General features: G+C 42.0%; 1 protein-coding gene across 1 annotated transcript in view; it reads left to right on the forward strand.

Moving 5' to 3' along the window:
* Positions 1-13144: 13144 nt before the first annotated feature.
* The window catches only part of PARM1 (prostate androgen-regulated mucin-like protein 1), a 43500-nt gene continuing 28739 nt past the window's right edge, over positions 13145-27905 (forward strand). Inside the window, exon 1 of the mRNA XM_030818989.1 lies at positions 13145-13864. Within this exon, the coding sequence (XP_030674849.1) occupies positions 13201-13864 (664 nt within the window). The 5' untranslated portion in view covers positions 13145-13200. The remainder of the gene's footprint in view (positions 13865-27905) is intronic.

A 27905-nucleotide genomic window follows, 5' to 3' on the forward strand; every position in this document is an offset into this window, starting at 1 on the left:
AGGAGCTGAAAGGCAGACATCATAATTAATTAAAACCTTACATTGGTGCATTACTTAATTACTTACCAATCCTTTCTTTTCAGCATGCTTGACAAAACAGACCATCTGTGGGGAGAATAGGTGGTAGAAGAGAAAACATGACTATTCCACTATCAGAGACCTTTATTCAGAGAGGTCAGGTGCAGGAGACATTAAGCATCAAAATCCATGAGGGGTAAATAGGACCAAATTGCAACAGTCAATGGAAAGGTTGTATGAAATGTATTAATAAAACAAATGTATATGTTTTTCCAGTATGTCTTCCTCCATATAATTTAGATACCTGGGTTCCCTGCACACAGCAGGCACTCTATACATAGTTGTTGAATTGAACTTAAACAAATAAAAATCTAAAAGAATATTTAAAAAGTAAACTAAGCAATGCATAAAATAAATAGTATAATAGGATGCCATTCTAATGCTAGCTTATGCCTCAAAGCACTGATAAATGCAGGCCAGGTTTTCTAAAAACAAAGTGTGGGTCCCTGATTGTTGTTGAGTGCTGCTTCCTCTGCTTCTTCAGCCTCCGGGAGCCATTCAGCCTGATGCATGTCATATCATGACTCATTTTTAAAACTGACCCAGAAGTTTCTGAACTTTTTTTTAATAAGGTGGGAAAACACAATCATATTTATCTGGGTTTTGTCTTTTTTTTTTCCTGGATGCATCTGTGGGTGTGTGCAGCAGCTTGGCTTTCCTGGGCATCAGCTTGGAGAGTACCTCTGGGACACTGACGGGTCCAGCTGCCTCTTGCTTTGTTGAAGGATGTGGGAAGCACTCCATTCCTGACGCTCAGAGCTGATGCCATGAGGAGTAATCATCTTCCTCTGATAGCGGCTGCAAAGCACTTTTAGAAAATCATTAGCAGATTACAAGAGTTGAGAGCCTTTGGGCCCAGGTTCCAATTAGACAGAGGTTAACATAGTAGCCTCATATTTATTGAGCTCTTTGTGTTAGGCATTGTGATTAGCTCTTTCCATGGCCTATCATTTATTTATATTGCAAGTTATGGGAAACCTGATGAACCATGCCTTAGCTCACAAAGTATATAGTGTTTATTTAACAGGAAGTCTGGAGATAGGCATCCCAGGCCTGGCCTGGTGGATCAACAATATCATCAAAGAGAAAGTCTCTTTCTGCCTTTCACTCTCATCATTCCTAGTGGGTTTACTGGCATCCTTGGCTTCACAGGATGGCTGCCACTGTGCTAGACACAGTTGTGTTAAGGACAGGAAGGAGGAGGAAAGAATAGTCACCAAGAGAGTTCCCTTTCTTATATATTGCTTTTATAAAGAGGCAAACACTTTTTCAGATGCCTCATAGCATATGTTCCATCAATCTCATTTCGCAGAACTGGGGCACGTAGACGCCCTTAGTTGCAAAGAAGGCTACAAAAGAGCATTTAGCTTGGAAATGGATTGGAAGTGGCTGTTGGATTAGCCAAGCAATAGTATCTGCCTTAGATGGATTATTTATTTAATTCTTAAAATATCCCTTTGAATGGAGATATTGCTGTTATTTCATGTTAGTGGATGAGGAAGCAGAATGATTAAGGAACTCGTCCAAGATCACAAAGCTAGTAAGTGGTTTGACCTATAGTTTTAACCATTGCAGGTAGCTGTATGGCTTGGTGGTTACGAGGGCAAGAGATAATTCAAGGTATACTACTACTTAGTCCAAAGTGTGCTACTTTCTAGCTGTGTATCTTGGGATGTTATTTAACCTCTTTGTGCCTCAGTTTGCTCTTGTAAGATGGAGAAATAACAATATTTCCCATAGGTTTATTGTAAAGATTAGGTGACTTATTACTCATAAAATACCCGGAATATGGCAGTAATAAGCATTAAAAAAGGGTTACTAAGGAGCCATGAAGCAAGCAGCTTTGTTTGTAATAACCCTGAACCAAAAACAGCCTAAATACTCATCATTTTTAGAATGGGAAAAAATTGAGATATATTCATACAACCGAGTACAATTTATCAATGATAAATGATAAGTTAGTAATACACATAGCAACAGAGGTGAATCTCACAGTGAGTGAAAGAATTGAGGCAAAAGAGAATAGATTGCATAATTCCATTTATGTGAAGTTCAGATACAGAAAAACCTAATCTGTTGTGTTAAAAGTCATAATGTTCCATCAGAATAAGCATTACCTTTGGAGAGTTAAGTGTTAAGAGGACATGAGGGGGTGTTCTGGGGTGCTGAAAAGGTTCTGTATCTTGATCTTGGTGGTGGTAGCACAGGTATACACATGTAAAAATTCATTGTTTTGTACAATGAAGACGTGTGCATTTTACTGCATGCAAGTTATATTTTATTTTTAATAGTAAATAAAAATAAAGAAAAGAAACCATGAAGTATACCCATTCATGCTGACTGGCATCTTCGGTGAAAACCCTTAGAAGAAAATGGTGGCAGAGAGAAGAGAAAGGGGCACATCAATATTACAGATTATTTGCCTTCTCAGAAAGCCCCTGGTTTCCTCTCTCCCATCGGAGGAAACACCCTCTAAGTTTGAGCCGTTTTCCCAGTTGTGGAGATATGTTTGCACTGGAACCATCTCTGTCCCCTTCCCTGTTCCCTGGATGGTCAGCAATGAACTCTGGCAGTGAAGCCAACATGAATACAAAGCCTGGTTGCATTTCATGAAGATTATCCTGTAATCAGTCAAATTGCCTACTGATTCACCAAAAAGAAGGCCAGGATGCATTAGCCTGGGATGCCGCTGAGAACTGTCCTTTCAAAGGCAAAGTGCCATGGAGCTGACCACTTAAAGGGCTCCAGCTCTCTGGGGAACAAGGAGTCATGGATGGTGCAATTAGCTGAGGTGGAGATATCAGGAAAAGAAGTGGACAAGTGGCTACAAGAGCATTAGGCTACAAGAGCAGCCTCAGTCATTTGGGCAATTCTAAGCCTAGAAAAGATCCTCTGAAGGAAGAGGTTCAGAATCAAAACAAGGCAATATTTGGGCTTTGTTAAATTCTGATTGTTGCCAGGGGCTGCAGAGTTTGAGCAATGACTTGATAGCAGTTTGTGCTTATAGGAGGTGGGTAGAAGGGTATGCCACCCCTTGACTAGGCAACAGATGTCTGAAATTTACAAACACCCAAACTCAAAGACTTTTTATCTTTTTAGTCCCATGAGAATTTTTTTTTTTTAATTTCAGTGAATGATTGAGCAAACAAGAGAAGGATACAGGGAGTAAACTGGTCTCCCAGGCCAGTGTGTGTGACCTGCAGGCACAGGAGTGAGGGTAGGAAGGAGTGAATCACCACCTTGGCTCTAGAGAATCAGAGTGTCTGTCTTTGTTTAAAGCTGGTCACTGGCAAAACATTCAAAGTGATGCCTGAGTTCTCTGCCTCCCGTCTGCTTGGAAATGACTGAAAATTCTGCCAGAAAAGTGAGGCATAGAGAAGGGAGACTGCCACCAAAGCTGCCCGGGAAGCATGTCCAGGTCAGTCTCCATCTTGGCCTCTGGTGGACCCAGCCCCAGCTTTGGCCTACACTGCCCCAGCAGATCCCTTGTCCCATTAGTCTTGGGTCTGCAGAGGGTTACCCTGGGAGTGGGCTGCAGGGCCCAGGATGGAGCGCAGGCTGAGCCATGGGCACATCTTAATTTGTAAGTTACATATTTAGACATGCTTTGTGTGGGCCTTTGTGTGTACTCTTGCCCTGGGCCCCACAAATGTTGGGACTGGGTCTATGAAAGGAAAGAACCAGAGAACCTGATGTTGTCCTTCAGAAAATCTCCTTCCCACTCCCCACCACCCATGCCCATATCCACCTTCAACCACAAAGTGACGGAAGAGAAGCTACTTGCCCTCCTGCATTGTCTCTCTTTCTCTCCATGGCCCCACCCTGAGAAGCCCCAATACAGGGCATTTGGAATTTCAAGCATTCATTGGCGTCCTTGCTCAGCTCAGCTTCATTCTGGTGTGACCACTATAGTCCCTCCCAATCTAGAAGCAGTAAGTTTAAGGGACTGACAAAGACAGATGTTGCATCTAAGGAAAAAAAAAAAAGAAAATGACATGTTTTTCTCCCCGGAAGTACAACATTCTTCACAAATGTTATTCTTTCATTAGAATTCACAGCACCATGGCGAGCCTGCTGATATCATTAGAACTGATTTTATGGATGGAGAAATTGAGTCACTCACCAGTTCTGTAGGTTGTGATTCAGTGGCTAGAAAACAGAAGCTCTTTCCTCTTTTTGGATTGAATTATGTCTCATTTCCATAAGCAAAATACTCAGGAGAATATGGCTTTCCTGCTTCAAGCAAGTATCTTCTTAGACACAGTTTGATGGTTTTGGGGCATACACATTCTGTTTTGACATATGATAGCTTTCAAATACCATATGGTTGGACCACACTCTAATTAGGAATGGTTTTGCAGATGTTAGATGAGCCTTCTGGAGCATTGGGTGCCCTCAGCAGAGCCCACCAAAGACAACATGGGAAACTTTATAGGTGCAAAACTTTTGTAGGTCCCTAACAGTGGCTCAACCTAAAACACACTGAAACCTAGCTTTGCAATGTAAATAAATAATTATCATTTTAACATTCTCTCTCTCTCTCTTAAATACCTGCTGAAATTCAATTCATTCAATGTGAAGATGTTAAAACTAGCCTGTGTTTGCCCCAACTGATAGGTGGTCACCAAAAGCTGGTGACCTTGGTCTAGATCATGCATAAAGAAAGGAAATCCCTGCAGTCTCCAAAGTAAAAACAAGCAAACAAATATAATAAAAGTCTGTCTGGAGGCCCATCCACATTTTTGTGTTAACAGATCATTTTCATGGAGCTTACAGACAAATCACAGGGAGAATACATTTCTGCTGTCATGACTCAGCATATAAGCCAGAGAACATTTCTGTTTTCAAAGGGTAGAAAATCTATGTTTCTACTCAATGAATATTTATTGAGCACTTTCTCTGTGCCAGGCACTGAGACACAAAGAACAAGTTTAGTTTTTATTATCAGGGCTCCTAGCCTGAAGGGGGTCAAGCGTGGAGAAAGACTATGGCTCAATATAATGTGTGCTGCCATTAGAGTCTGTGTGAAGTGAGGTGGCTGCACACAGGAGGAAGGGTCTATCAAGTTGGAGAATATTTCATAGAGAAGGTAAGGCTCTGGATTTCTCAGAACTGGGATGGCAAGAGGGGAGACATGGAGAACAGAGTCAGGGTAGAAAGAGCAGCAGTGCAAAGGCAGGGAGGCAGATGGCCATGGGATATTTCAGGAGCTTACGGTGATTCAGACTGACAAGACCGCAGTGCTCATGAGGGGTAAACTGGAGAGACTATGAAAGGTGGCATGTCTTGTGCCAAGGAGCTCAGGTTTTATCCCAAAGACAGTAGGAATCCTGTGACCAGATTAAAGGGAAGGGGAAGGGTTCATACAGTCTAATAACTTTTAAAAAGTCACTTAGTTGCCCACACTAGGCAATGTACTAGGGAAGATAGAAGCAAACTGGTTACCAACTGCCTCACAAACATGGAGCCCAGACTTCAATTTGCATTTCCCAATTCACTACTATAGAATCATTAAAAAGCTGGTGGTTAAAAGTTAAATAATGTTGATTCAAGCTTCAGCTGTACCGTGTACTAGCAGTGTGACCTTAGGGAAATTACTGAACTTTTCTGAGCTTCTGTCTTATCATCTGTGAAACCGAGATAACAATGGTGCCTACCTCGCAGAGGTTATATTTCAATTAAATGAGATGATGCATGTAAAGTGCTCAGTACACTTGTTAATATATATGTTAAACAGTCCCACTGGCCTTTTCAGCAGTTCACTTTGGTGGCCGTAACAGGTGGAGAAACTGGTAGCAATTACTCAGCACACAGACCTCCAGCAGCTGTGGGGCCTCTGCCAGGCGACCACAGGCAATGCTCCCGGCTGACTTGGCAGCAGCAGGAAAGGGCTTGACTGCATTTTGATCAAGTTTCACCAAGTTTGCCAAAGCTTTGTCACATGTTGTCTCACGTGCTTGACAAGCTGAGAGCAGGGAAAGACATGGCCAGGGACAGAAAAAAAGAATAGGTGAGCAACACAGAAAATCAGGCTGTCTGCAACTCTGCCACTGGCCCAGGTTGTTGCTCATGGAATCCAGGAAAAGGTGACAGAGTTCAGGGCACTCACTGCCCATATTCCTGACATCCAGTCAGGTCAGGAGGCACAGAAGGCAGACTCTCTACGCTACAATGCCTTTAACTCCTCTCAGCACTGTAAGAACTCGCCTGCATGTCCCAACAATCAGCCCCCCACATCCCTCCTAGCAGGTCTAGAAACTGAGGACAAGCCAAACACTAGCTCTTAAATATCAAATAGATGTAAACTATAATAGTGGTCTCCCCATAGAGGACAATACACATGGAAACAAATAGTTTTCTATCCAACTAAGAATCTGGTTTTCTTCAGAGCAACAAGCCGTCAGCTATTCTTGCAGCAAAAAAGCTTGAACCTGACCAAACTTCAGGAACCACTGCTATCTGTAAACTTACAAGGAGGAATTCCAGATTGAACTGGTCATCAGGCTTTTAGGCTGCACACGGGGGCTAAGTCTAAGAGATGCCCTTCCCTGAATCTGTCCCTTTCATGTCTGTGGGCCTGTCACTGCCCCGGCAGGACACACCATCTCTGACAATGTCACTGTGTTTTGAAACAATGCTCATTCACCTCTAACTGAGAAAGTAATGGGTTCAGTTTCTTTATCGTATCTTCTCAAGGAAATACTAATTCTTTTCTTCAAAGAAAAGTGGCTGTGTTTTGGGTGGGAAGGTGTATGGAGGGATGACTTTTTAATTTTTTTTATTACACTTCAAGTTCTAGGGTACATGTGCACAACGTGCAGGTTTGTTACGTATGTATACATGTGCCATATTGGTGTGCTGCACCCATTAACTCGTCATTTACGTTAGGTATATCTCCTAATGCTATCCGTCCCCCCTCCCCCCACCCCACGACAGGCCCCGGTGCGTGATGTTCCCCATCGCATATCCAAATGTTCTCATTGTTCAATTCCCACCTATAAGTGAGAACATGTGGAGTTTGGTTTTCTGTCTTTGTGATAGTTTGCTGAGAATGATGGTTTCCAGCTTCATCCATGTCCCTACAAAGGACATGAACTCATCATTTTTATGGCTGCATAGTATTCCATGGTGTATATGTGCCACATTTTCTTAATCCGGTCTATCGTTGTTGGACATTTGCGTTGGTTCCAAGTCTTTGCTATTGTGAATAGTGCCACAATAAACATACATGTGCATGTGTCTTTATAGCAGCATGATTTATAATCCTTTGGGTATATACCCAGTAATGGGATGGCTGGGTCAAATAGTATTTCTAGTTCTAGATTCTTGAGGAATCGCCACACTGTCTTCCACAATGGTTGAACCAAATGTTAGACCTAAAACCATAAAAACCCTAGAAGAAAACCTAGGCAATACCATTCAGGACATAGGCAGGGGCAAGAACGTCATGACTAAAACACCAAAAGCAATGGCAACAAAAGCCAAAATTGACAAATGGGATCTAATTAAACTAAAGAGCTTCTGCACAACAAAAGAAACTACCATCAGAGTGAACAGACAACCTACAGAATGGGAGAAAATTTTTGCAATCTACCCATCTGACAAAGGGCTAATATCCAGAATCTACAGAGAACTTAAACAAATTTACAAGAAAAAATCAATCAATCAAAAAGTGGGCGAAAGATATGAACAGACATTTCTCAAAAGAAGACATTTATGCAGCCAACAGACACATGAAAAAATGCTCATCATCAATGGCCATCAGAGAAATGCAAATCAAAACCACAATGAGATACCATCTCACACCAGTTAGAATGGCGATCATTAAAAAGTCAGGAAACAACAGGTGCCAGAGAGGATGTGGAGAAATAGGAACACTTTTACACTGTTGGTGGGACTGTAGACTTTTTTTTAACTTCTTCAGCTGCCCAGTCTCACATGGGCTCCTCATTGCATTCTCTGTGGTAGTGGTTGCTGAAGTAAGTTCCACCAGCCTTTTTGAGGCTGAGACACAGGGTATCAGTGGGGGTCACAGGGCAGGAGTTCTCGTTCTGACTCTTGCTACACAGTTCTTTCCAAGTAGACACTGTCCAATTCTTCCTCTTAGTGTAAGGTCAGTTACACCACTTCCCCTCTCTGTGTCTGCTCCCTCATTTATCAAATTAAGGGTTAAACTCACTCATTAGTTAGGCCCTCCCTAGCTCTAAAATTTCCTTGAAATCCTGAGAAAGGGTACATTCTTACTGGTTTGACTTATGCAGTTTGGTATTTCTGCAGAGACACGAGTTCTACACTGATTCTGAATGTTGAAGCGTTAGCCCCCAGTGGGATGGTATTTGAGGATGGGGCCTCTAGATGGTAATTAAAGTTAAATGAGATCATTTGGGTGAGGCCCTTGTGATGGGATTAGTGCCCTTATAAGAAGGGATGTTAAAGAACTTACTCTCTGTCTTCACTAGCATGCCATGTGAGGAAAGGTCATGTGAGGACACAGATAGAAGGCGATCATCTTCAAGTCAGGGGGTGGGCCCCCACCAGAAACTGAATCAGACAACACTTTGATCTTGAGCTTCCCAGCCTTTACAACTGTGAAAATTAAATTTCTGTTGTTTAAGCCACCCAATCTATGGTATTTAGTTACAGCAGCCCTAGCTGACTAAGACAGCAAGCATTCTCTAGGATCATCATGGTGCCTTAGCCTTGGCTATCTTTGTATTGGAAAAAGACCTACCCCAGGAGTCAGTGCATTATGGAATGTACCATCAAATAAGGCAAAGCAGACGCTTCTAAAGCCTCATTCAAATGAAGATAATCAACATTGTCGAACAATTTCATGCATTGTTAATTTGATAGGAACAGAAATTGCCTGAACTTGGCTGTAAAGTTCTTTAAATAAGTACTCAGTAGATAGCTATGGGAAATGAATGACCACTTCCAGTCCTCTTTGGAAGCAGGCAGGGTAGGAATTGTAAAAGCATAGTAGTAATATTAAACAAGAAAATGGATATTTCCAGCAACAAAACCAATTCCCAGAGCTTGCCATTTTCAGCACTGTAATGATTTCTATGGTACAGCTTTTAGCTCTACTGGAAATGACAATGCAAGTGTCATTCTGAACATCAGATATCTTAAGTGGTATCTTGTGCATTCTTATTCTTTCAGGATGAATTCAAATGTCATCTCTTCTGTGACTTTTCTAAATGTCATTCGAAAATGACATTTGTGTATTTTTACATTCCATGGTATCAGTACAGAATTTATTAATCTTTCCTCAGAGTTTCCATTACAACTTGGTTTTACTTTTATACAGCACTTATCATCTCATATTACAGGAAGCTGAGTATGCGCTCTCTGAGGGAAAAGCTCAATAAATTCTTGAATGAATGAATGAATTAATTGGTTCTCCTTTGTAGATGACTGATTTCTCCTTTATCTCAGGCTTGACAAGACTCTTTGACTTGACTAACAGACTGAGGCTCTCTCTACCTCCATCTGCCTATCTATTATATGATGCTATGAATGGTAAATGGTGTCATTTTTTTTTGCCCTTGGAATCTTCAATCAACCATGACAGCTGCCAGAATGCAAAGCCAGTAAGCTCCAAAGGTCATAGATAGGATTGCATGTTTTAATAATATTTGTCCCAACTGTTGTTTTGTCCATATTTCAAAGATTTCTTGGCCTGTATTCATCCTAAAACTGTTGACAGTTCACAGCTGCCAAAAGACCACCATAACAGCATGAAATAGCATGTGGCCTAAGTTGGGAGGTCTGTCCTCCTCTTTACCAGGAAATTAACTCTCCTGAAGCTTATGGCCTTGATGAACTCCTTTTAAATAAAATAAAGCCAATTATTTTGATGACAATCCAAATGTTAAATTCAGAATAAACTCTATAGCACAGCCTTCCATCAGCTCCTGAGTCAGCCGAGTGGCAAATGATGATGTAAGCAGATTTTAGCCTAGTACCTGAATGTTTCCCTTTTGGTCTTTTCTCCCTTCCTCTGACTGGCATCTAGGCCATGTTCTATTCCTTTTGAATATTGATTATGGTTGGCCTTTACCTATTTGACACCTTCAAAGAAATATCCTCAGGGTACATAGAGTTAAATAGTTGAAGACCTAGCTAGACATCAGTCATAGGCATATGTTATGTTGGAATTAAAATGAGTGAAGCTGATCTTTAAGCAAGAATCTTGCCCTCAAATAATACTAGGTAGGCAGCCCTCCCTGAGGAAGCCATGATGGATGTGGCCATAACTAAAGTGACATGTGGAAAAGAGTGGAGAGATGTTGGAGTATTCATGAATAAGGTTCTTGGGTTAATTCATTTTTCTACTCTTTCTTCATTTCTCCCGCAAGTCTTTATTAAGCACTTACCTAATGCTGTCCTAATGCTATCCTAGGCTCAGGGGAAACAGCAATGGGTAAGACCAGGTCACTGTGCCCTCATTGAGCTTCTATTCTAGTAGAAGAGAGAGACAGTAAATAAGTGAATAAATAAATATGTAATTTCAGGAAAACACTTCTCTTATTGTGAAAGACAAAAATGAGCAAAGGGTATGGCATTTCCTCAAAAAATTAAGCAAAAAATTACCATATGATTCATTAATTCCACTTCTGGGAATATGTCCAAAAGAACTGACAGCAAGGACTCAAACAGATATTTGTTCACCCACGTTCATGGCAGCAATATTCACAGTAGCCCAAAGATGGAAACAGCCCAAGTATCTATCAGTGTATGAATGGATAAACAAAATGTGATACATACATACAGTGGAATATTATTCAGCCTTAAAAAGGAAGTAAATTCTGCCACATGCTATCACATGGATGAAACTTGAAGTCATTTTGCCAAGTGAAATAAGCCAGTCATAAAAGGACAAATATTGTATGATTCTACTTGTGTGAGGTACTTAGAGCAGTCCAATTCATAGAGACAGTAGAGTGTAGAATGGTTGGTTGTTTTTATGCCATTCCCATGGGGAAAAGGGAGTTGTTTAATAGGCACAGAGACTGAGTTTGGGAAAGTGAAAAAGTTCTGCAGATGAATAATGATGGTTGCACAATATGTATATAGTTACTGCCATTGAACTGTACACTTAAAATTAGTTATAATAGTAAAGTGTTAGCATACTTTACGACAATAAAAAATTTTAAAAATTTTTTTTAAATAGACAACGGGCTAGAGTAGAAAAGAATTAGTTAGACTTGTCTGGGAAGACTCCTTTGAGGAAGAGGTGACGTTTGATTAGAGACCAATCAAAGTGATGATGAGAACATGAGATTACATAGGGAAGCAATTCTGGATTTTGTTCTAAGTACAACAGAACACCTTTGGAGGGTTTTGATCAGTGAAAGGACATGAGCTGATTTACTGCTATAAAAGATCATGCTGGCTGCTGCTAAGTGGAAAGCACATTAAAAGGGAGGAAACCTGGGGGCTAGAAGACCAATTAAGAGACTATTGCAGTTGTGTTTGCATTGCTATAAAGGAATACCTGAGACCGGGTAATTTATAAAGAAAAGAAGTTTGATTGGCTCATGGTTCTGCAGGCTGTACAAGCACAGCACCAGCATCTACTCGGCTTCCGGTGATGCCCTCAGGGAGCTTTACTTACGTGGAAGGGGAAGTGGGAGCAGGCACATCTCATGGTGAGAGTGGGAGCAAGAGAGTGTAGGTGGGAGGTGCCACATGCTTTTAAACAGCCAGATCCTGAGAGAACTCACTCACTACCATGAGGACAGCACCAAACCATGAGGGATCAGCCCCCATGACCAAAACATCCCCAACCAGGCCCCACTTCCAACACTGGCATTTACATCTCAACCTGAGATTTGGAGGGCACATCCAAACTAATCAGCAGTCATCTAGGCTAGTGACTATAATGGCTCAGGGGATGTTGAAATAATAGGGGAGATAGTGAAAAGTGGTTGAATCAGAATTATATTTGCGAGGTAGACTCATCCGGACTCACTAATGGATTTGATGTGGGATGTGAGGGAAAGAAATGCATGAAGGGTGGCATCTTGGTTTTTAACCGAGCAACCGGGTGAATGGGGGTCCCATCTACTGAGATGAAAATGACTAGGGGAAATACTAGTCAGGGAATGACAAGGGGGTATGGGGAGGCAATCAAGAGATGTGTTACCTAAAAGTGAAACCATAAACCCCATGTCCAGGAGAGTACTGGCACATAAATGCCCTTTATTAAATAATCATTGAATGAGTCAGTGAATGAAACCAAATGAGTAAGTGCAGGGAAGGAGAAAGGAAGAATGGAAACTAGCTCTAAATTTTACAACATATGAAGTAGTGCATTTGGCAAGTGATATGATGGTAAGGACCCCAGGCTGGAATTTCAGACAACAGGGTTCCAGTCTCAGAAAATATTTCCAAACCTCAGATTTCTCTTTCTAGCTTTTATTCTGGGACCTCTCCCTTTTTCTTTCTCTGCAGGAAATGTGTTCACATATTTATTCATCCCAGCCAGCAGGTCCATATCCCTTATATCCCTATGCGTAAGGGCAGAATGGATAGCCCTCAAGACATGGAACAGCCAATCAGTGAGCTCCTCAGCTGTGGGATGGAATGAGACTGAAGCCCCCTCCTGCCAGTGACCACACTCATCACCAACCACTCCTTCCCCACTCCCAATGTCCACACTCCCAGCGTTCCTACAGGAGCTGTGGAGTTGGCTGCTCGGCAGTCCAGACAAGTTCCCATAAATCAATTCCCCAGGGGGTCTTACTCTCTAAGGACATGATTTTAAGCAAGCTGGGTACAAGATTAGTTCATATCATGCATTGGCTAATCTTGAGTTGACAGTCCTACTAATTGTTCTTACTGAGTTTCGGGCGGGTTCCTACTGAGATTTGTAAAGCAATTGGTGGGAAGAAAATCCGTTAAAAGTTGCCTTCACAACTGGGGAGGGCACAATGCAAAATGAGAAATACCTGTGAAAATGCTGTAAAACAGCTGTGGGGTAAGAGCCTTGCGTCTATTTCACATATTATCGTGTTTTCACATATTAACCACTTTTGTACTGGCTTTTCCACAGGATGGAGGGTACAGAGTCTGCCTACATCAGCTCCCTTGTCCGTTTCTCTTCCGGCAAACATTATGCCACTGACCACCATCTGGACTAGCTCTCCACAAAACACTGATGCAGACACTGCCTCCCCATCCAACGGCACTCACAACAACTCGGTGCTCCCAGTTATAGCATCAGCCCCAACATCTCTGCTTCCTAAGAACATTTCCGTAGAGTCCAGAGAAGAGGAGATCACCAGCCCAGGTTCGAATTGGGAAGGCACAAACACAGACCCCTCACCTCCTGGGTTCTCATCAACAAGCAGCGGAGTCCACTTAACAGCCACGTCGGAGGAACACAGCTCGGGCGCTCCTGAAGCAGGCCTGGCAGCTACACTGTCGCAGTCGGCTGCTGAGCCTCCCACACTCATCTCTCCTCAAGCTCCAGCCTCATCACCCTCATCCCTATCAACCTCACCACCTGAGGTCTTTTCTGCCTCCGTTACTACCAACCATAGCTCCACTGTGACCAGCACCCAACCCACTGGAGCTCCAACTGCACCAGAGTCCCCGACAGAGGAGTCCAGCTCTGACCACACACCCACTTCACATGCCACAGCTGAGCCAGTGCCCCAGGAGAAAACAACCCCAACAACTGTGTCAGGCAAAGTGATGTGTGAGCTCATAGACATGGAGACCACCACCACCTTTCCCAGGGTGATCATGCAGGAAGTAGAACATGCATTAAGTTCAGGTGAGTCTCTATCCAGTCCACTAGTTTTCTTTACTACATCCACACATTAAGAATGCAGTTCAGTGAACCAAACACAATGGAAAATTTGAATTTTGGAGTGTAACACCTGAGTTGAATTATAATTCACAAGAATTTCCACAAGAGTGCGAACTTTATTTTTAGTCACTTAACAATTTTCTTGATTCACTGTGGCCAGTTGCACCTTTATGACCTGTTTTCACAAGTCATAATGATGCTACAGGGAATGTAAGCACATGAGACCAGATAGCAAAGGGATTAACAGCATGGTTTTGGCTAAGCTTCCTAGGTTTCAACTCTGGCTCCTGACCTTAGACAAGTTACTTCACCTCTTTGTGCCTTTATTTTTCCACATCTGTAAAATGGGATAAAACAGTTGCTGCTGCATACAGTTCTTGTGGAGATTAACTGAAATGACATAAAGCACTTAGAACAGTTCCTGGCAGGGAGTAAATACTCAGGAAATGTCATTTGTTATTATTATTCTGCTCAGTGTTTTAAAGTAGTGTCTCCCTTTTGGAAACCAGTCAAAGTAGAGTAGGAGTGGAGGAAACTTACTTATTCTTTATAGTCACTGATGTATTTCAAGGGAAAGACAATAAATTTTACAAGATGTCACATCTGTTTTTATTTTCCCAGTAATTCTATGAAGTTAGTATTATTTTTATCTTTGTTTTGTAATCTTGGAAATTATGGTGGAGAGAAATCAAGGCTCTTTCTGAGGTCACCTGCATCTGACATTGATGTGAAGACTGTACAATTTAGGGTACTGGGCAGGAAGAGGCCTTCATGGGAGCATTTAACCACTTAGCTGAGAAAGAGTGAGATGAGCTCATTTTAGATGAGCCAGAAGTTAGAAGGGGAAATGGAGCTGCAGCCCCTCCCCTGGATGGTCCTGTGAGAGGTGTGGACTGAGAAGGTCATTTCCAGACAGAACCCTGCATGGTCAGTTGGGGTCAAAGGAATGGCCATCACTGAGGAGAGAATCACAACTTTTAACAAACAATTGATATACATCCATCATGAATGGAAACTGCTTGACAGTGGAGGTAGGAAGAGATAGAACTAAGACTAATGAAGACGTGATTCCTCATGGAAGAGCTCACAATTTAGTAAGGGAAGAAGTCCCAGAGAATTGCACATTTTTATTTCAAAGGTCCAGTATATCATTGAGGATATCAACAAGAAAAAGAGAGACACTCAGACTGGGATAAAGGAACTAATAACAAAGGTCTGGCTGGGGAATGGGAGAACCACAGGGGGTCACAATAACAGGGCTGTTACAGGCCAGACCTAGGAGGAAAGGAGGGAGTAGTAACCAGAACCCAGAAGGAGAGGCCCAGTAGAGTTGACCACACCATCAGGAGCAGTGACTCTTGGCTGAGGGACACAACGATCTCAAGGTTAACCTCCCCGGAGTGAAGGGAATGACTACTCTGCCCTCCCTCTCCCTGCTCCTCTGATATGCAGCCAGAAGCCAAGAACAAGGGGACCCACTGGTGTGGTCCATGCAGGTTGGCCTCCTAGAGGGCTGGTCAGAGAACTACACAGAGAAGGGTGGAGAGTGGATCTGCAGAGGTGAAGGGAGGAAACCTATTGACTCCTCTGTGCAGCCCATCACCCCATTAGCACCCTTTTTATACCTCCAGGCCAGCTTAAAACATTGAGCTTCAATGTGTATCTTCAGTCTGTCTCTATCCCAACCCCTGCACCCCAGGTTCCCAGCATGAAGATAACATCTCTGACACTGGTACCTGGAGCAGAATGGGTGTTGACTTTGATGCGATATCTTAAGAACCATCTTAAACAAAGGGATCATCAAAATACAGTGACCCCATCTTTTTTCTTTCCTATTTCAGGCCCTCACCACCACTTGTCTGTACAACTTTTTCACTTTTTAACCAGCCACTCGCTCTTCACTTTCTGTCCCCTTCAGGATACTTTAGACGTAGCAGATTGATATTCCTGAGCACAAAATCTAAACTTAGCATACATGAATCTCTAAACTGACACATCTACTCCTTCCTACAAGTACCTTAGTTTTATGGGCTGGGTTATTCAAGACAGTTCTGTTCTAATATCTTGGCTTGATTTTAGGCTCTATGTCTTGATTTCCTCAACTCTTGGCCAGCAGGGTCAAGAGGCCCCAAATTGGTGGCAGTTGGCTCATAAACCTTGAAGTTCATGGGAATATTCATACAGCAGAAACTCAGAATAAATGACAGAATGCTTAAATGACTGGGGAAGAGAGGTGTGGCAGGTTAGAGGGACATCACTGACCAGTACACATTTCACAGACCAAATAGTATATATCCTTATGACCTACTAAATCAAAAAATATTTAGATTGCATCTACCAAGACCCTCTTCTTCATGCAAACAAGTATGAGACCTATCCTTTGAGATTTTATAGTTTAAGTAGAGAGAAAGGACACAGGACAAGTAATTCTTAATATCAGTACTTAGTTTCTAATATGAGAATGAACCTGGTAGGCAGGAGGATCTTTGGGATGATGTGATAGAACCTGCTCACTTCAAAGGTGAAGAAACTATGTCCCAGAAGTTTGAAGTGCCTCACCCAAGATCACATGGCTCAGTGGCAGCATTGGGCCCTGTGCCCATGGCCCAGAGCTCTAAGCCAAGTCAAGTCCTCTCTCACCACTCTGAATTGCTGCACTGCTCCTTTATTAGCTAGCAGACCAAGCAACATTCTGTGGGTTTGCGCTTCAGGTTACTATTTTGGGATACTCTTATTTAGAGATTCTTTATGCTGCCTTTAGTAGTGGCAGTAGTAACACCACATTTTGCATAGCATTTTGTCTTATTCTGTGTGGGTTCACGTAGTATGTTTCTATTAATCCAAGGATTCTCCCACTCGGCAAATATCTAAACACAGTCACCAATGAATAATTCTGAAACAGGGTGAATATTATGGGAGTTAAATTTGACTATAGACGTTAAGAAAGGGCTCCATGATGGAGAGAGCAGGGAGGTGAGTTGCAGGAAATAAAGGAAATTTGAGCCTAAAGAGAGATGAAGGAGATTTGGGCAAAGGGAGTTAGTTTCAGATGCTCATTTACAAAGGCAAGGAACCAAGAGCACGATCATTAAGAGTGGACATGCTTGCATTCAGAATCCACCCAGAAGTTGTAAGCCCTTAAACTGCTCTTGTTGAATAATCCAGTGCCCTCTACATTACCAGATCTAAGGGTAAATTATTAGACTTTTTTTTGTTTATCATTTCAACTTTTATTTTAGATTAGTGGGTACATGCACAGGTTTGTTACGTGGGTATATTGCGTGATGCTGAGGTTTGGGGTACAATTGATCCCATCACCCAGGTAGTGAGCACAGTACCCAATAGGTAGTTTTTCAGCCCTTCCCCCATTCTGCCTCCCTGTTCTTGTATTCTCTGGTGCTTAGACCTGGTTTGACCTGACCTGCCAGCAATGTCTGACTCAGATGATCACTGCCCTCATCGTTAAAGCACTGGCTCTGCTCGACGTTCAGAGTGTGCATTTTCACTACCTTCTGTCTCTGCTGTCTCACTTCACTTCCTCATTTTCCTTCATTATCCAGGTCGAGCACCTCAGGCCTCCTCTCTCCCTGATCTCTCCACTGTCACTCCTGCATGGATGACTCATGACTTTCAGTGTCATCTGTGTGCTGATAACACTGAGATGTAAAATTCTCCCCCTGTTTTGCTTCACTGAACTATAGACATGTATAGCCAGCTGTCAGCGAATTCATCATCTCCACTGGGTGGCTCATAGGCATCTCACACTTAATATGTCTAAGGCGAATTATTGATTTCCTCAACTCTCAGCCTGTGCCCCTTGATCATTTCCTGTCTTCTTTCAATTCTTCAGGCCAAAACCCTCAAAGTAATCCTAGACTCCTTTCTTTCTCGCATACTGTATATCCAGTGCATGAGATCTGGACTGATCGCCTCCCATCCCTCTGTCATCTTTCACACGTGTCACCTTAATATTCCTGCAACTGATCTCACTATTCACTGCACCCTTGTCGGGCAGATCTTTTCAAAACTCAGAACACACTCCACTATTCGTCCGCTCTCTTATTCCAATCACTCCCCGCTCTGAATCAGAGTAAAAGCCAAAGTCTATACCATGCCTACAAAGCTCAGCAGGATCTGACCATAGGACCTCTACCCTCACCTCTTCCACTCTCACCCTCAGACACACTGGCAGTCTTACTGCTTCTTGAACATACCGGAGATACTCCTGTCTCAGGGATTTTGCACTTACCATCCCCCCTATCTAGAACATTCTCCCTCCAGATCTTCAGTGGCTCCCTCCTTTTCATCAGTCAGGATTCTGTTTACCTGTCACCTCCTCAGCAAGCCTTTACTCACTCCCCCATCTGAAATAGTAACCCCCATGACTACTGATCCCTTTCCCTACTTAATTTTTCTTTTTATCACTTAACCATTTTCTGACATCATCTGATTTATTTGATAAGTTAGTGCCTGTTTTCTGCCACTAGACAGAGTCAGTGTCTGTTTTCATGCCACCATGAAAGTGAGGACCTTGTTTGCAAATAGGAAGATATGGGCTACACCCCCAACCCCTAAAACAGAGCCCAACACATGGTAGACCTTCAATAACATTTGTTGAATACATGAATAAAAGAGCCAATCAACCAATATTAGGGAAGTTATTAGATCTCCCTGAGCCTTGATCCTATCATCAGTAAAATGGGATAGGGATAGTATTCACATAATGGGGTTATTGGAAGGTTCAGGTAAGATAATAAATTTATAGCATATGGCTATTGAGCAATAGCTCAATCAATGGCTATGGTTGCTACTTTACTATTATTTACTGCTATTACTATTCTGCTGGTGTGATTATCATTGTTATTATTTGATTTATCATATTGAAGAATGCCCACCATCTTCAACAAATATTTATTGAGCTTCTACTATGAGCCAGGCATCTGGTTAAATACTAGGGATATAGCCATGAATAATACAGTCACTTCACTCATGGACATTACAATGTAGTGTGCACATGGCACATGGCATAGTGAGTAACCTAGTTTGGGTCCCAAGCTACATGAAGGGAGACACTGTAGATGTAGGAAGGACGACTTCAGGACAAGCATTAGAGAACCCTGGGGAGCAGCCTAAGACAATTGGTTTACTTTCTAAGCCATTTATAGTCACCAAAGGCTTTTGATCAGGGGAAGAACATATTGAAAATCATATTTTAAAAGTATTCAACTGGTGGGAGTATGTATGTCAAGTTGCAGGGAGTTCAGATTTGGAACCATGTATGCAAGTTTATAACTGTTCTCTGGTTTGTCATTGTCATGCACTGATAGTAGGCATGTCACTTAACTACTCTAACTTAAAAGGCTCTTGGTTGTAAACTGAATACAAGAGAAGCAGTCTCTCAGGTCCTTTTGGCTTTTCATACTATGGTAATTATTTATCACAATTATCCTTTACAGAAAACATGAGGTTCATGGTCATATGAGGCATACTGAGAATATGTATGTTCCAAGAATTGGGCTAGCGACTGACACAGGTAGCCCTCATCTGATCCTCAGAACGTTCCAGTGGTGTGAGCTCAGTAGTATCTGTTTTACAGGTGACAAAACAAGTCCAGAGAGACTAAGGGACTGACTCAACTTCTCACCTGAGTGACCAGACCAGGATTGAAATCCAGTTCCCCTGACAGACCCGAAGCCAAGTGTTCCTTTCACAATGCCCATCCTACCTGAATTAGTAGAAACACAGAGTTGGGGAAGAACTGATGGGCTTCAGCATTACTGTAGAAATGAGCTAGATGGGCTAGTTGCCAGATGTTGCCAACTGGGTCCCAGGGGTGGAGCTGCCCAGTGGGAGGGGTAGCAGATGGTGTTAGCAGCCATGCAAAATTGGCTGTGCAGAAGAAGAGTTTTGATTGATTTTCATTTTTTAGCTTTTGTTTGGCTCTTAAAGGAAGAGAGAAAGACGTGATGTGTTAAATTTGGGTCATTTTGTTTTATTAAATCAGATCTCTTCAAGGATGAAAACTATGACTACAGTGTGTGTTTGACTCCCTGAGCAAAATTGAATGGTGCTATGAACAATTTGGTGCTCAGTGCATGCTTGAGGGATTAACTGACATTGCAAAACAAGCAATATTCAAAACATCATCAGTTCTTGCATATGCAGACTTTAAAATTATAGTTACTGTGCTTGTTGCAAAGTGGATATTCTCTTTTGTCTGTAAAATCCGTGTGTCCACTGGTCTTTCACTATCCTATTTTCACTATAAAGAGAAGCACACACAACCGTGAAAATTGGTGAAGACCATTGAACATTAAATTGCTGATCTGAACCCTAGTATTTATTCAGTATGAGCTATGCCAATAAATACCTTTAAATAAAGGGCACTAAGTAGGCACAGACATCTAGACATCTCTATGTCCATACCTGCAAGGGACTTTCAGCTCTACAAGACACCCATAAACCTTAGATTTGAAAAAAGGAATCAACTTGTGGAAAGATGAAACAATAATTTTAAAAGTATACCTAGAAAATTTCAGAAGCGAAAAAATGTATATTGTAGTAAGTTAATGACCATCATGTTTAACTGATATATTAAAAATAGGTTAAAGGGGAAAACGATTATTTAATTTAAAAGCAAAAACATAGGTGTGAGAAGACCATGTTAAAGAATGGTAAACATTTACTGGTCAGATTCTTTTAAAGTGGCCAGAATGTATCAGAAAGCAATAATCCTAACAACTATGGTGTCTTAGGCTCAGCTTTACAAATATTAGTTCATTGTATATGCCCAGGCCTGGTCCTCTTACGGTGAGTGCCACCACCATGTTTTCAATTCTCTCTCTCCCACTCCCTAGCTCCCCTCTGTCACTGAGTACTGTTGATTTTGAACTCTTGGTAGCTCTCAAATTCATCTACTTCTCTTCATTTTTATCTCAGGGCTCACATAATCCCACCGCAATAGCCTCCCAACTGCCCCTCATTTCCCCCCCGCACCCATCTCCCTACTCCCTGTTGTCCACACAGCAGCCAGAGTGACAATTAAACACAAATCTGATCAAGGCTCACATAACCTTACCACCACCACCATCTCAGCCCCTGGGGGCACTCCACTGCTTTTAGGATGAAGTCCACACACCTTCACTTTATGTGGGCTCCATTTGTCACCCCAGTGTCATCCCACAACCCTCCCCTCGCTCTCTGCACCACCCACACTGGATGTCTCTCAGTTCCATGAGCGCCTGTGTCTCCCTCTTGACTTAGGGCCTTCACTCACTTAGACGCTACCTGGGACTTTCTCACAACCCATCACTTCACCTGGTTAATTCCAGCTCATTCCTCAGGTCTCAGATCAAATAGCACCTGGTCAGAAGATCTCTTATGGGGCCCCCTGTCCAGTGTTGGCCTCCCAGTTACAAATTGTCACAAGTCAATTGCATCTCTCCTTCACAGCATGTGATTGTACATTTTTCTTGTGTTTCTTTGTTCATTGTCTTCACTGCTTTTAAAGTACCTGAGGGTGGGTCCTTGTCTGTTTTGGCTCACAAATATATTCCCAGCACCTAACAGTGTCTGGCTCAGTGTAGGTTTTCAATAAATGTCCAATGAATCAATCAATCAATCAATGATTTTTGGTGACAATATCAATCTTTAGACAATAAATTCACTTATTGTGTTAGCCTCATTAATCCTGAGCTTTGAAATGAGAATGAAGAAAAACCGAACATCCTCGCTGTGTCTGCAAAGACATCCCCTCGGATGCATTTAAGCAGTGTAGCTGTCTAAAGGACTTTCTGCTGCCCACCCCAAGCCCACCCCACCTCTCTTCTCACCATTCTGACTCCCTTCTTTGGTTTTCCCATAGACTCCAGGGCTGCCAACGCTATGGGTTGTTATAAACTCTCACTCATATTTTTTTCTTTTGTGCCCAGTTCTTTTTTTTTTCTTTCCAACTTTTATTTCAGTTTTGGAGGGTACATGTGCAGGTCTGTTACATGGGTAAATTGTGTGTTATGCGGGTTTGTTGTACAGATTTTGTTACTGAGGTAACAAGCATAGTGCCCTATAGTTAGTTTTTTTTAATCCTCACCCTCATCCTACCCTCCACCCTCAAGTAGGTCCCTATGTCTGTTGTTCCCTTCTTTGTGTCTATGTATACTCAAGGTTTTCCTTCCTCCTAAGTCAGAACATGCAGTGTTTGGTTTTCTGTTCCTCCATTAATTTGCTTAGGCTAATGGCCTCCAGCTCCATCCATGTTGCCGCAAAGGACAGGGTTTCATTCCTTTTATGGCTGAATAGTATTATATATACCACATTTTCTTTATCTAATCCACCATTGGTGGGAATTTAGGTAGATTCCATGTCTTTGCTATTGTGAATAGTGCTGTGATGAACATACATGTGCAAGTGTCTTCATGGTGGAACTATTTATTTTCCTTTGGGTATATACTCAATAATGAGATTACTGGGTCAAATGGTAATTCTGTTTCAAGCTCTTTGAGAAATCTCCAAACTGCTTTCCACAGTGGCTGAACTAATTTGAATTTCCACCAGCAGTGTATAAGCATTCCCTTTTCTCGGCAACCTCACCAGCATCTGTCTTCAACTTTTTAATAATAGCCATTCTGACTGGTGTGAGACGATATCTCATCGTGGTTTTGATTTGCATTTCTCTAATGATTAGTGGTGTTGAGCACTTTTTCATATACTTCTTGTTTGCCTATTCTTTAAACTTAGTTTAAACCTCAAAGTTTCCTAAAACCAGATAAACTCCCATAAGGGGCTCCAACTGTCAGATTTTATTTTAAGTAAAAATTATTCCGAATTATTGTCTCTTCTTCTTATATTTCTCCTTTGGCTCACTTTTGCTACCTAAATCTTAATCTGGTTTTGAAATATTTCCAAAATATCTTTTGAGATATACACATCAAGGTAATAAAATCAGCTACTTACTATCTATTTAGTTTGTCATGTAGTAGCAATATAACTCTATCACATGTTTTAATTGTCCCAATGTCACCTTTTATTACATTTGGAAAGTTTTTGTCTTTATGGAGCAATTTTCTTTTTCTGTTTCAAATGCTTTCACCAATTGCATATGATGAAAGTGGCTGTGGAAATGCTTCACTGAGAAAGTGGGATTTAACTTATAAACACAGCTGATACCATTAATATGCCAGGATATGGATATGCTTGATTCCATACCCTGACTGAACCCTTACTCTAATCTTCCAACTCAAAAAAGCATGCCTTTTTAGTTACAAAATAATTTGGCAGGGAAATGAGAATGGATCAACACCCTCCCATCATCTTTAGCAGAAAGGTTCTAAAAATCTCATTTCAGAGAGTCAAGTCAGGAATATTGCATTAGGAGTGCATAAAATGGATGCTAACTTAATATTGTCCTCAGCATGCTTTGTTCCCCCTCAGGTCCTAGGAGAGAAAAATATTGGCCAAAAGAGATGGTATTTTATTTAACAGTATAATGCTTTTATTTTCAGACTCATGGCCTTCAAGGGGTAGACCAGAGGCTCAAAGATGAAGGCAAATTTATGTTAAAATTATAAAATCTCAGTAGATCCATGGATGTGGGCCATCAAAAACACTTTGCCATATTTCCATGTGGAGAAATCATGGAGTCATTTCAAAGACAGGCTCTAGGAAGGCAAGAATGTTAGTAACAGCACAAGTTTTGGCATCAGACTGCCTGGTTCAAATCTCACCAGTGCTATTTGCTAAATGGGAGAATTGAGCAAGTTTATTTACCACAGGTGTTCCATTTTCCTCATCTATATGATGAGGGTAATTATAGTACTGTGCCTGTTTTACAGGATTCTTATTAGGGTTAAATGAGACAAGTACATAAAGTGCCTCTTACATAGTAAGCACTACATAAATGTTAGCTATTATTATTACAGTTGGGTCCTTAATTCTCAATGTGGATACCAACCAGCAAGAGTTTTGACTCTTCTAGACTCTGATTTTCTTAACTTGAAGAATTAGAATGTTTGTAAAAACACTTTAAGATTCCCAAAGTGATTATTACTGTGAATATTAGGTAATAAAATTTCACTTAAGTACCTGCCTACAGCATAATACAGAAAAGCATAGTCCAAAAAGTATAAGGGATAAAAATAGCTGTGTTCACACTTGAAACAATAACAGTTTCAGAAAACTTGGAAAATCCAAAGAAAAGTGTTAAGGAGTCCAAACAACTGAAGATTTCTAGCTAAGAGAAAGGCAATCTTGGGGCATTGGGGGAAAAAAGCTGAGCTGCAGGATTTAGCCTGGGTCCCATCTGCCCCCAAGGTTGGACAGTTGAGACCTAGAAGTTGTACTCTTCCCTTAACTTGCATAAAGTTTGGAAATTATTTTTCTTTCCCATGTTTTTAACTCCAAAACTTTGAATTCCTGAGTCTGGGGGAAATTAACACTTGGTAAATACAGTATTCAAAAGAAAGTTCCTGGCCAGGCGTGGTGGCTCACACCTGTAATCCCAGCACTTTGGGAGGCCGAGACGGGCAGATCACGAGGTCAGAAGATCGAGACCATCCTGGCTAACACGGTGAAACCCCGTCTCTACTAAAAAAAAAAAAAATTAGCCTGGCGTAGTGGTCCTGGCGCCTGTAGTCCCAGCTACTCAGGAGGCTGAGGCAGGAGAATGGTGTGAACCTGGGAGGCGGAGCTTGCAGTGCAGCTCCGCCTCCTGGAGATTGCACCACTGCACACTCCAGCCTGGGCAGCAGAGCGAGACTCCATCAAAAAAAAAAAAAAAAGAAAGCAAGTTCCCTCATGGCCTTGCTGATTAATGACATGGAGTAAGGCTAAATTTAGCTGGTGGTTCCTAGGAGGTCCCTGAGTCCTTGGGACTGTAGTAATTACATTGATGTCACTGCCCTTGGTCAAGCTGTCAGGATAGGTAACCTGAAACTATGATACTCTGTTCCCTGCCCATATTCTGTGATAAAAAAGATAAACTTGCACACTGCTTGGCAACCAGAGTTAGGACTTTGTCCTGGGCTCTTAGAAGTTCTTCCTTCTTGCTTATGTCCTCTGAACCAAGAAAATACCAGTGTGGAAGCTCTCACTTGCCAAGGTTGGTGAACCCCACAAGGATCTGAGCCTTCACCTTAGCAGCCTGGATGATTTTTGCAAAGGACATATGCAAACTTTTCTCGTTTATTTTTCCCTTTAGTTTTTTGTTTGTTTGTTTCCTTTGAGACTGAGTTTCGCTCACTCTCGTCACCCAAGCTGGACTGCAATGGCTTGATTTCGGCTCACTGCAAACTCCACCTCCTGTGTTCAAGCGATTCTCCTGCCTCAGCCTCCCGAGTAGCTGGAATTACAGGTGTCCACCACCACGCCCCACTAATTATTGTATTTTTAGTACAAAGTTTTACCATGTTGGCCAGGCTGGTCTCAAACTCCTGACCTCAGGTGATCCACCTGCCTTGGCCTCCCAAAGTGCTGGGATTACAGGCATAAGCCACTGCTCCCAGCCCCTTTAGTATTATTTTATCCATGGTCATGCCTTGTTTTCATCATTGAAATACTAAAGAGATAGAGGAGAGGGTAACAACAACAGCAACAACAACAAGCTCTTCTCTCTCATTGTTCATGGAGATGCTGGCACCTACTGAGCAAGACGGTGGCATGCTTCCTGCAGTCCATATTCACCCCTCTCACCTTCATTCACACAGATGACCTAGGAGTTGAGATTCCCCAGCCTGGCCTCTGATGTTCCTCATTCCTGGCACACTCCTTTTGATGTGGGGAGCACCATTAGCACAACTGAATGAGGGGATTGATCCCAGACACTTAGCTGGAGTTGCTGTGTGTTAATCGGTTGTTCTAAGGTGGAAGACAGCTGCTTTGCCTTGAGAAAAGGCAATGAAGAATATCTCTCATAATTCTTAGAAAACCAGTGTAGTTCACATTACAGGTGTCAAAAGACAGCTGAGATTGAACAACCTGAACACACAGTTAAAATAAATTCCAAGTGAAAAAGAGGCTTCATTCGTGTGGGAAAAGATTGTAATTCTAAGTGAAGTGAAGAAACTTTAAAACCATGGTAACCAAGAATTGTGCCGACATGTGTGCCTGGTTTGCATTAATTGCAAACTTGCGCTCCCCAGGTCCTTAAAATACAGCTGATGTGCCCCCATGAGAGAGACATGAAGGAAGAGGAAACAAGCACTGGGCTTGTGCAAGTGCAAGTATTTTATTATCTCAACCAAGATTAACATTTCTAGCACACAGTTTTAACTACAAGCTTTAGGTAGGTAACATCCTTTTAGATAAAAGTGAAGCCAGTCTCTAAACCAGGTCTCCTGATGACATGAAGTGGAAACATATAGATGTTGGGATCCTACCCCACAGTTCGAATCCCAATTCTGCCCACTAACTAGCATGTAGATAAGAGTATAAACATGAGGTAAAACATTCCAGCTGTGATAATACTTGGCTAATTTTTATAAAGTTTACCTCTGCCACTCTGTGTAAACAAATGACTAGTAACTTAATGATGTAAAGATTTTGAGAGAGGAGTAATGGGGAAAAGGACTAATTTACTAATTGACAGAGACAAGCTTAGGTTGTGTTAATTAAAAATACTTCTGTAGCATACTTTTATGCAAGCTGTTTTCCTTAGAAAGATGCTTTCTTTTTGCAACATAACTACTAATAAAGTTCAGGTTTTTTTAAAAATAGCTGTGCTTCAGAGGAAATCAGAGTTATCTTGTGAATCACTTACTTTGGGCCTAGACAAATAATAAAGTATAATGTGGTATACCTGGCTTTAAGAGACTTTCAGTCTAGAGAGTAGGCAGAACGTATTCTCATAAAGCCACTGGTATTACAGTGTATTTCATACATCTATGTCTTATATGTATAATATGCATAACCACCCACAGCTACATATGGCAGTATCAGTTACATACTAAAATAAATTTACTAAATTGTCCCATACAAAATAAAACAGCAAATGTCTAGAAAAAGAGTACTCAAGATAGTGACTGTCATCGGGGAAGAATTCCAAGAGAAGGTCGGACTTGAGAAGGATTTTGCATAAAAGGTGCATCCTTATTCCGAAAGCACTTCCGTGGTCCCTGCTCCCCAAACTATCAAGCCCAAACACCATGATCCCTGGCTTTCAGAGTTTTTATAATTTGGTCCTGAGTACTCAACCATTTACATGATCTCTGTTAATTTCCATTACGCCTTCTTGTATAGCCTGTGGTCCTCGTTTTGTCACTTAGTCAGTCCTGCAGCATTTCAGTCTCCTAATCCATAAAATGAAGACACTGGCCTCTACAAAGATCTCAACAGCCCCCTTTGTTCATGCTAATTTACAAAGCATTTGATCTTCCCAGTAGCCCTATGAGGTGGAGAGGACAGGGATTAGCCCATTTTTTAGATAAGAACACCAGTCAAGATGCTCTGTCTTCAAGCCCAGTGCAAACCCTTCAAGCCCATAAATGTTGGGTGTCTGCCCTCCTCCGAGGTGGTTCCCACCTCGATCCTCCATTGCTGTCTGTCCAAGTCCTGCCCCATCCATCAGAGAACAGCTTCATTCCCAACTCTTTCCAAGACTGCTCCAGACTTTACAGGCCCACCCACCTTAGGCACCATTCCACCCACAGGCAGAAATACAGAGGCTGGCACTACTCACCTCTCTTACCTCCCTGCCTGCCTATCCCATCCAATCCTGCACACCCCAGAATGGTTCCCGGAGCCTGACACTTGTCTCTGCCATGGAGTGGTGAAACCTCAGGGCCCCTGCCTATTGGGTCTCTACACCCCACACTGTCCTGGCTTAAGGTGAGCCCATGGAGCTCATTCAGGAGAGGCTTGTAGGGTGGATTTGGGGTAAGAGGGAGGAGACAAGATGTGCTTCCCCTGGCATGGGGTAGAATGGAAAGAAGAATGGGCATGAAATCCAAGCAGACAAGGCCAGAAGACAAAGAGACTTCCAATAATGGTAAAATTAAGATCTACCCAGGTTGCA

The sequence above is a fragment of the Nomascus leucogenys genome, chromosome 9, assembly GCF_006542625.1.
Source record: "Nomascus leucogenys isolate Asia chromosome 9, Asia_NLE_v1, whole genome shotgun sequence".
NCBI classification, from domain to species: domain Eukaryota; kingdom Metazoa; phylum Chordata; class Mammalia; order Primates; family Hylobatidae; genus Nomascus; species Nomascus leucogenys.